This window comes from Oxyura jamaicensis, chromosome 14, assembly GCF_011077185.1.
Source record: "Oxyura jamaicensis isolate SHBP4307 breed ruddy duck chromosome 14, BPBGC_Ojam_1.0, whole genome shotgun sequence".
Taxonomy (NCBI): domain Eukaryota; kingdom Metazoa; phylum Chordata; class Aves; order Anseriformes; family Anatidae; genus Oxyura; species Oxyura jamaicensis.
In genome coordinates this window covers 10,924,096-10,939,510 of record NC_048906.1, presented here as the reverse complement: position 1 = coordinate 10,939,510, position 15,415 = coordinate 10,924,096, and the positions used below count along the sequence as shown (strand labels likewise).

At 45.0% G+C, this 15,415-nt stretch overlaps 1 protein-coding gene across 1 annotated transcript; it reads right to left on the bottom strand.

Moving 5' to 3' along the window:
• Positions 1 to 1,038: 1,038 nt before the first annotated feature.
• On the bottom strand, positions 1,039 to 11,705 carry MPG (N-methylpurine DNA glycosylase). Its single transcript, XM_035339855.1, has 4 exons — positions 11,561 to 11,705; positions 10,723 to 10,948; positions 7,583 to 7,787; positions 1,039 to 1,566 (listed from the first exon to the last, which is right to left on the bottom strand). Exons 2-4 carry the CDS (start codon positions 10,942 to 10,944, stop codon positions 1,178 to 1,180), a joined length of 816 nt encoding a protein of 271 aa, XP_035195746.1. The 5' UTR covers positions 10,945 to 10,948; positions 11,561 to 11,705; the 3' UTR covers positions 1,039 to 1,177.
• Between the last annotated feature and the right edge of the window lie 3,710 nt (positions 11,706 to 15,415).

The window sequence follows — 15,415 nt, the reverse complement described above, 5'->3', positions numbered from 1 at the left end:
ATTTGTGCAAGCTGTGGCCGAGTGCAGCACAGCGTTCCCTCGCGCTCCCACCCCACGGTCCTGTCACGGTAAGGCAGGGTGCAGCTCTCCGTGGGGGAAGTTGCAGCAAAGCTGTGGCACAGAGGTTCCTAACACTAGCTGGTGGCCACTAAAGCCTGAGACCCAAGCAAATGTTTGGCCTGGCTGCATGGCTTGGTGACGTATCTCCAAAGCAAACTGCCAGCAGGGCTGCAGTTCCGTGGGTTTTGCCCGGAATCCTAAGTGCCCCTTCCACACACACACTGCACCTCACGGCAGGTTGCAGTGCTGCGAAGCAGAAACCTCAGCATTGGTGCTTTCTCTGTGTTCAGGCTCACATACTTATAAGTTTTGAACTGGTCTCAAAAGCAGCAGGAAAAATAAACAAAAAAATGATAGACTTTATAGACTGGGGTAGATTGAACAGGGTCTCTTGTCCAAATATTTGCTCAAAGAAAAATGCATCAGGTCGGGTCACGCAGGAGCTTGTCTAGAGGAGGTCTGAATGCCTCCCAGGACAGATTGCTCACAGCTTCTCTGGGCTCCTGTTCCAGTGTCTGACCACCCTCATGGCAAAAACGTTTTCCATGTAGCTAATGAGAATTTCCTGTTTTCTAGCTTGTGCTCATTACCTCTCATCCTGCCCCTGTGTACCTCTGACAGAACTCTGGCTCTGCCTTCTCTACATCCTCCCACTAGGTAGCTGTAGGCAACAGTAAGATTCTTCTTTTACCTCCACTCCTCCAGGCTGATCAAACACAGCTCTCTCATCCTTTCTGTCAGCCCTGCTGCCACCCGGTCTGTTGGCTATTCCCCAGAAGATGCCAAGTGGGAAGCCTCTACTGGGCAGCAGCACAGCAGGCCAGCATCACGAACCTTCACCAGTCAGCCACCTTACCAGATCCTGGATCTGTTCACAATGCCTCCAGTGCCCTTCAGTACTCAAAACCAAAATCCCTTTTGGCTGGGAGAGCCATGCCCATCTGTCGTCCCCCCCCCCCCCAATAAAATTCCACCTTGTTGTCTTCATTGTGATAAAGTACATTTATTGTTAAAAACCTACAAGCTGTCCTTGCTGCTGCCACAACGTAGCTTGAGGCTCTCATACAGAGCACAGATCAAGTCCTGGATGGTGGCACACTCACAAGACTCATCAGCTTCAAGAGGAGGGTCCCATTACTGCCATCTCTCTCTCTATTTTCTTGTCTACAACACTTACAAATTTGTTTCCTCGTAAATAAAACCTGAGAGGTTTGTGTGACCATTCTCCCCTGTTGCCAACACCAATCCTGGTTGTGGCTACCACATCCTGCTCCCCTGGTAGTTCATGTCCAGGTACCATCCAGATGGCTGCATCTTGAGTCAGGTCCCTTTGGTCAAAAGCTTTATCAATCCCAAACGCTTGGCAGAGCTTGGAGGGCCCATTACACAGCTGCCAGTCCTTCAGTGGCTTTGCGGGTCCTTTCCTTGCAGCACTGCGTAGCTCTCTCATCACATCTAAACCCCGAAGAGGCTCCAAAGAACGAAGTAAGACTGCAGCCCCTTCCCCTGTGCGGAACAAGAACCACGAGTTAGTACAGGCTGCTTTGTCAAGAGCATCTCTGCGCTGAGCCCCAAGGCCAGTGGAAGCACCGCAGTTCTAAGCCTGGGGGAGCAGGGAATCACCTGCAGCACCAGCCGCAGGGCCTGTACTTCTCCCAGGCTGTCGCAGCCCCAAGTCAGCTGCTAACCCATGGTCAGCGCATTCCCTTCCCTATTCTGAATAGCTGGCGTCCCATAACTCTGGGTCCTTGATTCATCAGAGCTGACTTGCTCTTCCTTAACCCCACTTCTTGATGTTCCCAGGTCTCGCTGCTGCTCCAAGGCTTGCCAGAGGACAAGAGGTTTTTCTTATGTCAGCACAATGTTCGGGAATAAACACACATATGGTTCAGTTTTGGCATAACTATCTGAAGCTGCTCCCAAACCCAGTGGATTTATAATAAACTCTGATTATAAGATCTCCAGCTAACAAAGGAGAGGAGGAATGAGTGTGGATGCTGCCAACAGAAAGAGACAGCTTGTGGAGTGAGGCTGGACAAAGCCTCCCGGCAGGCAGCGGCAGGCACTGGGAGCAGCCCCTGTCTGGGCTACTGCTGAGGGAGCGTGGGACGGAGGCGTTACCAATGCCAGCGCCCGTCTGAGGTGTGGGTGGGACAAACGTGGCTTTGGGTAACTGCAGAGCTTCAGAGGAGTGTGATCTGAATCCTCGTGCCAGGGATCTCACAGGATGGGGTCCTGGGGCAGGCAGGGGCTGCACCATCTCTGGCTGCAGGATGCCTGGCCCTGGGAGCATCCCTTCTGCAGAGATGGCCCACCTGCAACGAGGAGGGAAGAAAGCTGCCATTCTCTTCTCAAATGTGATTCATCTCCCTGTCAGGAGCCTTTGGAAACTCCAGCTCCCCACAGCCACTGTGACCAGCTGCTCCCCCTCATTTTGGTGACAGTGAAGCAAAGATACAGCTCTGAGCAGAGAAATTCCCCTGCAAGGAGGATATCCAGCCTAAGTGGGACGTAAATACTTCCTTGATATTTTCCACTGGGGAGCAGGGAAGGTCTTCTCATGACCTTGAGTGGGCGAGCTGAGAGCCTGGCAATGTGATCTGTGTGCTGCCCCACACAGCACCCGTTGTGCTGGGGCCGCCCACGACATTCCTTCTCTCCAGCATCTGCGCTCTGGTGATGCTGCTCCACAAGAATCTCCTCTCCCTCTCCAGCCTCAAACATCTGGAGCCATGCTCAAGCCTGGCAAAGGCTCTTCTGTAGCCCACCAGATCCCTAGGGACCTGCAGTTTCCAAAAATAGAATCCATCTCATATTCTGTACAAGTGCCACAATAAACTACTCTCCTGGGTTCCCAACGAACCAATACAATGAAGGCCTCATTTCTTGCTTTTGCAAGGTGTGCCTCTTGCCTTGAACCTGCACAGAACGCCCACCGCCCTCAGTGCAGCTCAGTGAAATAAACAGTCTTAATTCCAACAGCTGTCCGCAATCTGTTTCCAAACACTCCCTTCTCTAAGGAAAGGGATTGATGCTAATCTAGCAGCCAAAAGCTGCTTCCCTGTGTGACAGTGATTTAGAGCTCAAAGCTCATTTGAGATTTTTAAGAACATGCTCCGTGTCCTAATTCTGCTTTTCATCCATGCAAACAGAAACATCCTTCATGTTGGGATGCTGTCTCACTCACCAGGAACAACTGTGGGATTCCGAGGAACTGCTAATTACACTACTTGCCTTCATCCATCACAAATGCAAGTGGAAACTGTGGTTACATGTGAATTAAAGCAAGTCTTTGGGAGTTCACGTGAAGAAAGACAAGCCCTCAGAGAAACTCCAGGTGCTCCAGAGCATCCACAGAGCAGTGGCAGGGTGTACCTGGTACTTGGCTCTGGCTGCTCTTTGTGTGTTTCCACTAGAACGTTTTCCAACTCTTTGTAGCTGTGTGCAACACAGACCCCTCTCTGCTCTGAGCCAGCAGCCCCTGAGTGTGAGAGCTTTGGGAAGAGACACCAGGCAGGATATGAGTGCAGGGATGCTTTGATGAGCCACTGCTTTCTTTGCCCTCCCAGCCCGTGGGCTGACGTTCAGGACCGCCTGAGTGTATTGGCATATCAGAAGTTTTAGTTTAACTACTAAATAGTGCCTAAATCCTTCTGGCTCACCTCCTACCTGCCAGAGCGCTTGAGCCTTCCTTCTTCCCTTCCTGCAGCCTGCCACTGTGAGCTCTTGGGTCACCTGGCTTCAGCAGCAGCCTGACACAGACACTGCCACCGCCGTGCCGTCAGCAGCAGCGCAGCTTGGGTCCTCTGCTGCAGTCCAGAGACAGTGTATTTACCTCCCATGCCTCAGAGGCACTGCATGTACCGAGTAGAGTTTAGAGCTAAAAGCTGGGATCTAGCAGCAATGCAGAGGCCAATTCTCTCCCTGGGCAGCTAGAAATCATGAAATGATAATGAAGTTCCACACCCGCGCTGTGCAGCTTGCTTCTCCCTCCGTGGATCAACTCCAGCTCTCATTCTTGGAAACAGCTCCTGGCTGCTGTAGAGACGTTTTCTTCTCTCTCCACCCATCTGACTCACTGCTCTCAAAGCACTTCCTTCAAAGTCCTGGTCTAGGATCCAAAAGTTAGGGAGAAGTCCACCCTGTGTGACCCTGGGCCTGAGCAGAGAATCACCAGGATTCTGATTTTACAAGAGATTATTTCAGATCTGGCAGCAAAATGCTCACATTGGCAAATGCCTGAGAAAAAAAATCACAGCAAGTCAAAGAGAAGCTTGACTGGCATTTATTGTCTTCCCGAAGCGAGGGAAGCCCAGCATCCCTCTTAGCCCTTGGGAAGGCTCTTTGTACTAAGATTATTCTGCTGTTGCCAAGATTCACGGTAGGATTCATGCACATTGAAGGACATTGGTTATATTTTTCTATAAACTTTTCTTTCTCTATCTTTTATGATTTCTCCAAAAACACCACGCAGTGACACACTCTATGGCTTCAGGCAGTATCAGTCCTGACACAGTAATGGGAAAGGCCTCCTCCAGCACAGTCCCACGATTCAGCTTTATCTCAGTGATGTACACTAAGATTTCCCCTTCCTCTGTGACAGAAAATACGAGACCACCCTTCAGCTTGTTACGGTTTTAGGAACACAAAAACACAGCCTTGTGGACTTGACTGAATACACAAACAGCCTCAACTTCTCGCCTCAACGTGGCGAGGCTACATGCTACAGCTGAAGTGCTTTTGCCATCCGTCAGCAGCATCACGCTGGGCTGAGGACTTCCTGTTGAGGACCCTGCAGTGGTGGTGGGTCTTGCAGTAAGACTTGCTTTGGTAGCTGCTCTACCACACATCTCTGGCAGCACAGCTCTACTGGTGACATGCCTCTTCCTATCCCCGAGTGACACCGCTGAGCTTAAAGTCTAGCATAAACCAAATGCTTATGTAATTGCTTTTGTAATGCAATACAAAAACCAGAAGATGTTTATCCCGGCTGGTATGAAAACAGACAATGCTACAAGGCTACCTATGAAAAAGGAGCTTTAAAGACCGAGAGGCTCAAGAGCCAAATACCTCAGTCTTGAGAAGGTATGCAGAGAGCAGCAAGGATGAGAGGCATATAAAGCCTTGCACGTATGGTACTGTCTTAGATCCTGAGCTGATTAAGAAGCAAAAAGCAGCCTGCACAATTCAAGTCAGAGTTTAGCTGTTGTCTGCACCAACAGTCCAACTTGTGCTGCTTGCCTGGTCCCAACAGCGCATGTGTCTGGGACAGCCCCATGTAGCATCTGTGCCAAGAAGGTAGCAAAACACAGAGAGCACGGCGCTTTGATCTTCCTCCAGTGAAAGTACAGCTGCTTTCATTGCGCTAACAGCTCCAAATCAGTGCTCTGGTCACTCGGTTCAAGAAGCTGAGCTGTGGCAGGACAGCAGCCAGTGGCTCTGTTGAAATGTGCCCCTTCCTCATCAGGCCCCTGCTGTGGAAGCAGCACAAGGGCTTGCCAGCAATGCAAAACTGGTCAGTTTGCCCTGAGCAAACAGGTATTTCCAGCATGAGGGCCAGATCATGCTACTAATGTGGCCACCCGGCCTGAAAGACCAAAGCAGGGCACTGCTGGGGCAGCAAACCTAAGGCTGCAAAGCAAAATCTGCTGGGCATTTCCTCCTGCACCCCAACCCTGCAGAGTACAGAAAACTCACATAAAGGCCTCAGTCACCATCAAAAGCTTCCCCTCTTACCTAACAGCCAACACTCCATAGCAGAACAGGCCTAAATGAATAATTGATTATGCAAAAGTCATCGTGCAGTACCAACTGACATTCAAAGAGAGAAAAATCCTTTCTAGAGCAAGGGTCTGAGAGCTGTGGTGCCCAAGAACAGACAGGGAACAGAAATACTTCCAGGGCCTGTTCTTACACTTTGTCATCTCAGACTCGGTGTCCCCACAGCACCGTATCAGGGCTGCAGAGCAGACAGAGGCTGAGTTCATTTCTTTTTAAAGCACAGGAAGATCCTGGCAAAGACAGGTAATAACTTACTAACAGATCTTTTTGTTTCATACAAGTTTTCTCTCTGCTTTAATGCAGAGACCCACTGTCTTGGGCATTGCTTAGGGAACAAAATGCCTGGTCACACAAATGGGAGAATGTCCTAATGCAACACAAATAACATAAGAAACTAAAAATAAAGTGAAGAGCTCTGCTAAATCTTCAAATTTCCAAACAGCCTAACTTTTAAAGGTGTGGCTTGGAGCTATTTAGGAAGAGGGATATAAATTCTTTGTTAGCCATTATCACAGAAAAAAAGCAAAGAGACCCCAATCTCCAAACTAATTCCACCAAAACAGCGAGCTCATTGACTGTTTTGCTACAAAACTAAACATAGGTATATAAGGGAAAATTTCCGAAAGCATAGATTTCAAGGAAATCTTTTAGCATTCAAAGGCTAAGCATCTTTTTTTTTTTAAAAAAAAAAAATAATTATTGCTAATATTTCATACACTAAAAGCCCCAACCTGAACAAAAAAACATTCTTCTTTCATTATCTGAACAGATTTGGCAGAGACATCGTAATGAAATTCACGTGTTCATCCATCAGACTGCAGACTTCCATTTGGGAAGTCAGGCTCTTCCCCCACAGTATTACCTGGGGCTGTTTTTCTGCTTGGCTCATGTCCAAAGGCCAGAACCTGAGGATTAACAGTCACTGTGACAGCACTTGCTTTCCAGTAAGGAATATACAAGCAAGGTTTTTTGCTTGTTTGTTTTTGTTTTTAAGATCTATCTTTGCAGTGGTGAAAAAGAAAAAAGTTTTTGAGATTTTTCAAACGACGTGTTTAAGGAATACATGCTGCCATTTCAATGCCATTTCAAGGTGTCTAATTAACCAATAACTTTACTCCAAGGCAAACACTGTCATTTGTAAGTAAAGCAAAAAACAGGTCTACAAGCAACACCTGCTTGTTAAAAGGAGAATCATTTGATTAGGGCTTCTATTATCTTGAGAATAATAGATTAAAGATCCTGTAACAGCCTGGCCCTTTTTTTTTTTTCTTTTTCTTTTTCTTAAGATACAGCAAAGCAGCTAAAATGGTCCTGTAGTGACTACTTGCTTACACTTAGACATCACCACCTTCAAGGAACAAAGTTCACCGACTCACATGAATAAGGCAGCAGCTCTGGTCATCAAAACTGAAAGCTCCATCCTGTCAAGATTCCCTTCCAGTCCTTGATCTTTATTTCTGCATCTGAATAGCCATAGAGCTTGCAGCTGGGACAAAAACCCCATCTGGCTGGTCACTGCGTCGCCAGAGATGGGCCCTGCTTGTAGCGTCTGAAGCTACCACGCTGGCCACAGCTACACACCGCTTACAATGGCAAAACCAAGGTCCCAAGGAAAGATGATGACAAGTCACTGACTTCACAGAGTCCATAGGGAACTCACGAGTGACTGCAACGCAGCAAATGTAGACTGAAATATCAGACCCGTGCTGCAGGCATTAAATCTCTTTCAGCCTCAGCTTACCTTGGCTGGAAACATTCACGCAGAAGTAAATCCCATAGATCTGATACACGTACAGGGTTCCTGGTTTCATGAACATCGCTGCGTTTCGCTGAGTTTGCTTCCCACCTTTCGAGTGGGAAGCTTCATCTTCCCCACCCAGATAGGCTTCTGTTTCAACGATCCTCCCCCAGAGCTCCCTGCCATCAGGAAGTCGGCGAACTAAAATCTGAAACAGAGGTCAGGGAGCATCGGTTAGCAACCCCCTGTACAAAACAACCACAGCACAAGGGTTGTGGAAGCAAGTCAGAAAAAAGGGCACGATGGTACAGCCTACTCTCCTCTATCTCCACGAGTTCCGTCCGTAAGCTAATAAGGACTCCTTCAGTTTCTGCTGTCTGGGCCACATCCCAATACAAGCAATTTCTACCTGTCATTCACTCAGCAAAAAGCTAGGAGGGTCTAGATGTTACACTATCATACAGAACAAAGTCATGACCATATATACAACAAAGCAGCAATCTCCACAGCCCACAGAGCTTCTTTTGTGGTTATTTCTGTATTCTCCACCTCAACCCAGAAGGAGAGCTAGAGGTTTAAGGCAAAAAAGCACCACTAATATCAACTCTGAAGCACCACAAATATGTATTCCTTCGATCAGAAGAAATATGACAGTAGCATTATTAAATAACTACTGTGATTGGGTAGTCTCTCTCTCCTGGAGGTGTTTCAAAAAAAAAAAATAATCCCAGTGGCTATAGAGACAGAAGTACTACTGATACTTTGGTTATTTTCTACACCATGGAGAGGGCAATTGCAGGAGAGCTGAAAAGTGGCTTCAGGCAGACAACAAAGGATCTTTGTTACTGCAGTATGTTCCTCACTGCTGCTACCTCCTTAAATAAAACAAAGTAGATGGGGAAAAACACAACCAGAACAGTGAAAAGATTCTCTAGAAAAATAAACACTAAACTCTGTACGGCTTTTTTTTGTGTTTATAATATACTGCACTATGGTTTCATCACTGAAAGCACCATTTGATAGTTTTTGTGAACAACAGTGACTTCAGAGAAGCACCAGTGTCTGTGAACACCCCAAAAGCACATCTACACGGCCAAATTTATCTTTCAATATGATGAAATGCAATGACAAAGTTACAATTTTAAGAGTATGCAGGCATTTCCCTCACTCTTCAGACAAACTATTTACAGTTGTAACAGTTTAAAATAAGTAATACTAACAAACCAGGCACCTCCAAAATCTGGTAGAGCAAAGATAATGAAAGTAAACACTATAAACTACCAATGCAGTTATATCAAAATGAAACCATAGATTACAGCATGGGAGACTGGGAGTTAAACCTCAAAGAAAATCTAAAATTAACACAGAATTTGCCTTGTTTGTAATTCTAGGCCTAAATAGGAAAAGTATGGAATTGGGACTAAAATATCTGCCTGGGGCAACAGAATGCCTGAGGATGTTGGAATCATTAAGACAACAAAAAATGCACCAGTACAAGAAAACTTCAGGTATCTTCATATAGACTAAGAAAATACCAGAAGAATTGGCCACAGACCTTATTTTTTAGATACCAACAAATGTTAGTATATAAACTCTCGAAGTGATGCAGAACAAAATGCAAAGTGTCCTCCAAAGACTCATCTCTGAAAAGCAACTTTCACGAAGTTGTTCAATTTGTTGAACTTTCAGCCATGAAGTATAAAGTTCAGTGTCCTTCCACAAGCTTTCAGGTCTAAAAATAATCTATTACAGTATTGCTTACCAGCAAAAAGGGGAAACTACATAAAATGAGGAAGCTTGTTAGCAAGAACTTAAAAGAGGCAGCCAAAGGCCAAAGCAGGAAAGGCAAGCCTCTAGCAGGAAGTCTATAAAGAGCAAATACACATCATGACGTCTGAGAGAAAAGCTGAGAAAGAATAAAAAAAAACAGCAGGGTTAAAAAGCAGAGCAAAGGCATCAATTACAAGCAAGACAGTATCCTTCAAAAATAAAACCAAAGCTAGACACAGCAATACACGCCAAAAACAACAGTTAGTGGAACAAATTCCTGAAGTTATCTAAACCAATGAGAACCCAGAGAGTTCACCCTACAGATAATAAAGGTATATATAAAAAAAAAAAAGTCAGATAAGATTGTAGCAGTAAAACTAAAAATACATTTTGCAGTTGTGTTTAGGAGGTCCCAGACTGGAACTTTTTCTAGGGACAACATTGGAGGAACTCCCTCCCATAAAGAGAGCCGGAGGGTTTTCTGAAGGACTTGCTGAGCAGAAGAGTCACACTTAATCTCCCGTACTCTGATTTCCAAAGGCTTTCAGCAAGGTCCACAGATTCCTCAAAATTTCTGCAGTGGGGTAAGGTAGAAGGTACTTTCATCAACAAGTAATTACTCAAAAACTCAGAAACAAAAGGTAGGAATAACAGCTCAGAGTTTAACTGTGGGACTGTGGAATCCCAGAGGCCTCCATGCTAGGGCTTAGGTTGCCTCACATATTTGTGCTAATAATCTGGGAAAGGTGATTGTTAGCAAGCTCACCATCTCTACTGACAATACTGAGTTATGCAGAACAGCAAAAATAAAAGCAGAGAGTGCGAGAGACAGCTTTCATAGTGTACTTCCAGGTGAGAATGGGATATTCCAGTACCCTGTGACAGTGGATATTGGTCAAGAAAGGCCAAGGACCTGGCATGCTATTAGCATCTTAAGATATAAAATGGAAGTAGAGGAGAAAATGATGTTGACTGCACAGCATTACTTTCCAGTGGGCAAAGCAGGAGCCAAAAACAAATAAAGGAATACCTGAAAAGAAAATAGTTGGCCTCAAGCAACCTTCAAACCACAAACAATAAAGTGCATTTCAGTAAAACAGAAAATAAGGGAGAAAAATGCCACAAAAATAAACTAATTCTGAAATGTGACAATAAATTAAACCTAAAAAAATTACTGTTATGTCTTCATCCAAAATAGATTTAGCTACTAGTCTTTAATTTCCTAAACTTTACAAGAGAAAGAATGAGGAGAACAGTATTCCTAAAATAGAAAAGCCCTATGGTCAAATTGCAGAAAAAGAATTTCATCCTTTTACACTAAATTATTAGCTAGCACATGCTCCAGCACAGGAATCTCAGTGTTCATCTCTTACCTGTCCTAGAAAGGATTTGGCCAGACTAATACAGGGCTGGCTGAAAAAATCTGCTTCTAGTTGGAAAGACTTCTTTTTCTCAGTTGCAAAATATTTGCTGCTTTTTGGAGAAGAGTCCCCATCAGGAGTGGTGTTCAGGTTCTCCAAGGCATCAGAGGGAGGGACGCTGGAGTTGCTTTGGAGAGCTCTTAATTCAGCCAACAGCTTTCTTTTCCTTGGCATAGTTCTAGAAAATAGATATAAACATAATTAGAGATGTAAAGCTTATTTAAAAGTAACTCACGTCCACAAACTCTTATTGTTACACATCTCTCTACAAGAATGAATCTGAAAGGTTAGACAACTTAGGCAAACTACAGAAGCAGGTGACATATTTAGCCGGGTCTACATCAGGTTAAGCAAATACTGGGCTCTACTGATACACAAACAGAAAACTGCAGTTTAAGTTTTTGTCTTGTAAAGACTCCAGACAGAAAATAACTCTGTTCCACGTAGCGGTAAAAATATGTTTGCTTTTAGGTTAGGAAATTCAGAATTTGAAAATAAATATGAAGCAGTACTGTGTTAGTTCTCCAAAAAAGGAGGTAATCTGTTAAGCAGACAAAAAAGAATACAAAACAAACACCCTGAAAATTGTGCCAAGTTAGAAGGTTCAGAGAAGTGACGTATCAATCATTTTACACAGTAATGTAACTGGATAACAACCTAAGTCTCCACAGGGCACAGAACATTTGAGATGGGAGATGCCCTGTTTGCAGTCATAGCATCAAACTTGTTTATCATGCTGTTAAAATGTTGGTGTTAAGACCTTCACAAAATAAGCTTTAAATTCACCTGCCAAAGAGATGAAGAGAAGCCTGTTCCAGCCTGTAGCATGTATTTGTGACAACTACATAAGACAAAATTGTTCTTCTAGATTTGTCACCAATTTACTATGCGAGATTGAAAAGTTAGCTTCCTTTTCTGTGCTGCAGTCCTTATACCTGTCAAAGAGGAACAAAGTTATTTATTCACTCTATAAAGCTCTTTGGAATCTATGTTGGCTAACAGCATGATGTGGGAGATGGGGGCGATGGATAAGCACGGTGACTCCAACTAGCTTTGGTTGGAGCTATTTTACTGCAGGAACATCTGCAGAGCACAGCACAGAAGTGAGCTGGTTTTGGAGAGTTGTGTTTGCTGCTCTTGGTTCTTACAGGACTCTCAGAACCTCCCAGGTAGCCTAAGAGATTTGGGAGTTGTAGGTCATAATACCAACAAAGCATCATTTACTTAGGAACAACTTAGAGTTTTCTATTTCTTCTCAGGGTCTAGCAAAAGCCAATCTCCCAGCTGGGACATTGTCACTTTTGGAAATGCTCTTTATTTAGCCTTTTTTATACAAAAAGGCTAAGAAAACAGTAGGAAAAATGCATTTTTCCTGTACTCCAACAATACCGGATACACAAAAAGCTGAAGGCAAACTTTAAAAAAATTCCCCCCTCGCATTAGATTTGGAGAGCCTCAAAAAAGGAGTCTTATAAGAGACTGCAATGACAACAGGTTTTAAAAGATGCCTCACCAATGCTAAAATTCAACCACATCTAGACACAAGGGAAAAAAGCAAGAGTTCAATATCCTACTAAGTGGAAATCGAAAGAGACCTACACACAGCTGAATCTGCAAGGGAAGCATGTGCATAGTTAAACTGCTGCCACTCATTCTTCACTAGATCAGGAGCTCTTAAAAATGCCTACAAAACTTTTTGCCATCCAAAATGATCTGTAGCTTGCTTTGATATTTTTCACAAAGACATCAGCAACAGTTTCCTTTAAGTGCAGTGAAACAAGAACGAATCAGAAGCGCCGGTTCCCTGGTACTGTTACGTCCTACTTCAGAAGCAGAGACATGCATATAAAGATATGCAGCAAGAAAATCACAATGCCACAACTTGCAAAAAGATGGTGTGTTTGTTTCTTCCTCAACATCTAATTCTTCATTGCAGTAACTCAGTGATGTAGAGACTTGGCATAGAATGGCCAACTCCACACCAAGCATTCTGCCCAGGACCATTGCTTTCACTTTGTATCAATTCTTGAAAATGTTATTAGAAGTCACCTGCCTCCCTCAGACAAAATGGCCTGTTGGCCTTTGCAAACACGAGTCCCACCTAGAAAGGAGGATGTGGGTGGGAAAAGGGGTTACGTGAAGGAAGGGACAGAAGAGGAATGCTTCCCCATATCAGGCTAACTTCTAAAGAGTCAATCAAAGGAATGCTTCACACTGGAGACTACCCCCAGACTCTTCTGACAGTGTTAACTGGAACTTCCAGATCACCAGCAATACATGAAGACATGCTGAAAACATGGCCAATTTGTGTGGAGCACTAACTCGGTAAGTTGTGCTTTTATGGAATGCAACATCAGCAACGGGATCCGAGTTGCCTGGTGCCTATTGCCTTTCCAGTTAAGGAATTCTTAAAAGCTGCAAGTGCTCTCACAGACGCGTTACGCGGGCAGCCCAAGGGCACTTGTAATTTCATTGCTATAGGCTGATCTTACACAGACCTCAGCATCTTCAGCTCTCAGTAGCAACAGCAATAGGATGCCGCGTCACAGTCATGAGAAATGCAGAGCCTACAAAATGTGATTTCTTTAAGAGCAAAAAGCCAAACTGAAGGGAATGCAATACCATTCCAGAAACCCAGGATACCTGCAGTGTACCCTTGGTCTCCCTGCTCTTTGACTCAATGACCAAAGACATTTCTCCAAAGCCTTCATTAACGCACTGACAAAAAGGAAAATGTATGACTAAAATGCTCAAACTTCCAAATAATATCCACAAAGAGTCCCACTTAAGAGTTCCTGCTGAAGTACAGCAACTTAAAGACCAGGAAGAAAAACATAAGACACAAAGATTTACCCACAAGAGGATCCGGGAGTTATTCCCTGCATAAGCATGGAAGCAAAGGGTTCTTGCAGTTCCTCCTAAGAAGTCAGCCCTAGGCTCAGACTCAGAGAAAGGACCCACTCCATATCCAGTTCTACAGAGGAGCAATGTGTGAAGTCCTATGAGAAGTTTTTGACAGGCAGGGGGGCAAGGGACAGATGATTTCCTCCAGATTTCAGGTCAGCTACTCAAAGAAAGGCCTTAGCATTCAAGCTTTGTTCAACCTGAACTCTCCAACAAAACCATATGGAGGGAATCACAGCCACACTTCATAATCAGGCATGAGACAGACTCAGTAACAGCTAAGATGCTGCTCTAAGAGATTAAATTGGGACTGATTCAATGCATATGTTATGAGCCTTAGTGAGAAAGTCCCTTTCTTCAATTTTCAACCAAAGGAAAGGCTTTTCCTACATTTAGTGATTCAAGGTTAACCTTTACAGTTTGAGAGAATATTTGTCTGTACTTTGCATTGCATTATCAGGCATTGTTAAATAATTCAAGTGAGAAAACAGAACACTTGATCAAACCCTTAATGGATGATGATCTGTTGAGATACAATTGTAAATGCAGGTTAAAATAAATAGCTGATGTAATGTCCACCACAATAACGAGCATTTCCAAAACCCCCAAAGTCTTCAGGCTCTACGTAAACAATGAAGGATCTGCAGAGAGAGGCCAATTTCCCGCACAGCTTGGGATCATATGCTGTGTGGGACAAAACTAGCCTGCTAGTGGCAATGAGACAAAAAACATCTGATGATGTAATACAGGAACAAAAGCTAAAGTTTCTCCTATAAAAAGACACTTCCAGTAATCTAGCAAACCCCCACTTATTGTAGAGGCTGTGAAAATATGAGTCAGACATAGATATGAACTAGTAAAGCATGAACACGGTCCCTTTTGTGCCACAGTAGCCTTGATTCTAACACGGCATTCTTATTTAGAAAAGCCTCCATTTTCCAAACCAGATTAGCAGCACATTTCTTGTAGCCTGGGTATTTCCCCTCCTTATAGGGTCTAATTCATACCACTTTTTTTTTTTTTTTTTTTTTTTTTTTACGTACACATCTGTACAACAGTTGGCCTTCCAGCATTTAGCTGTGAAATCACCCATCTTCCAAGATCTCTGGAGCATCTCTGACTGATTCCATGATCCGTGCATTATCTATGTACAAGAAGGCCACCGGGAGCTCTCTGCAGACCACAAGTGGCAGGGTAGGAAATCACTGAGCACCCATCTTCACAAGGCAGCCGTCCATTTCCTTACACTTCGTTTAATCAGCAGATCACGCCTCTTTCGGCCCAGCCCCAACTGCTCCCACAGAAGGGGGATGCTGTTTTCCCCTCAATGTTCATTATTTCATGTTTTTATAGGATTAGAAAGGGATGTTTCGATGCTCGAGGCTGAAATAAACAGCACTGGTGACCGTGAAGACAGCTGCAAGAGCGTCTTTTCCTAGGAGATAGGTGGGAAGACACACCGGGAAGCGTTCGTCACTTGTGCTGCTGGAATCCTGCAGCGCAGGAGCCGTTCCAGCAGCAGCGCCGGGGGCCTTGGAGCACCGCTCCAAGCCGCAGGACACCCCAGCCGCCACGGTCACGTCTCACCGGGCAGCCCCGTCCTACCGACGCCTCTAGGCCGCGCGCGATGGCGCCGGGCCTCGGCTGCGGCGGAGGAGGCCCCGGGGGGAAGACCCGGCCCCCCAGCCCGCCCGGGGTGGGTCCGGCGGCGGCTTCCAGCCCGCCCGGCCCCGCCGCACAC

What these genes read in the sequence shown, in the direction of transcription:
- MPG (XM_035339855.1), bottom strand. Translation starts at nt 10,944, where the DNA reads ATGCCAAGGAAAAGAAAGCTGTTGGCTGAATTAAGAGCTCTCCAAAGC. An exon ending in CCAAATCCTTTCTAGGACAG is followed by an intron (nt 7,788 to 10,722) that starts GTAAGAGATGAA and finishes CCTCTGTTTCAG; the next exon opens with ATTTTAGTTCGCCGACTTCC. An exon ending in CGTGAATGTTTCCAGCCAAG is followed by an intron (nt 1,567 to 7,582) that starts GTAAGCTGAGGC and finishes TGTTCCGCACAG; the next exon opens with GGGAAGGGGCTGCAGTCTTA.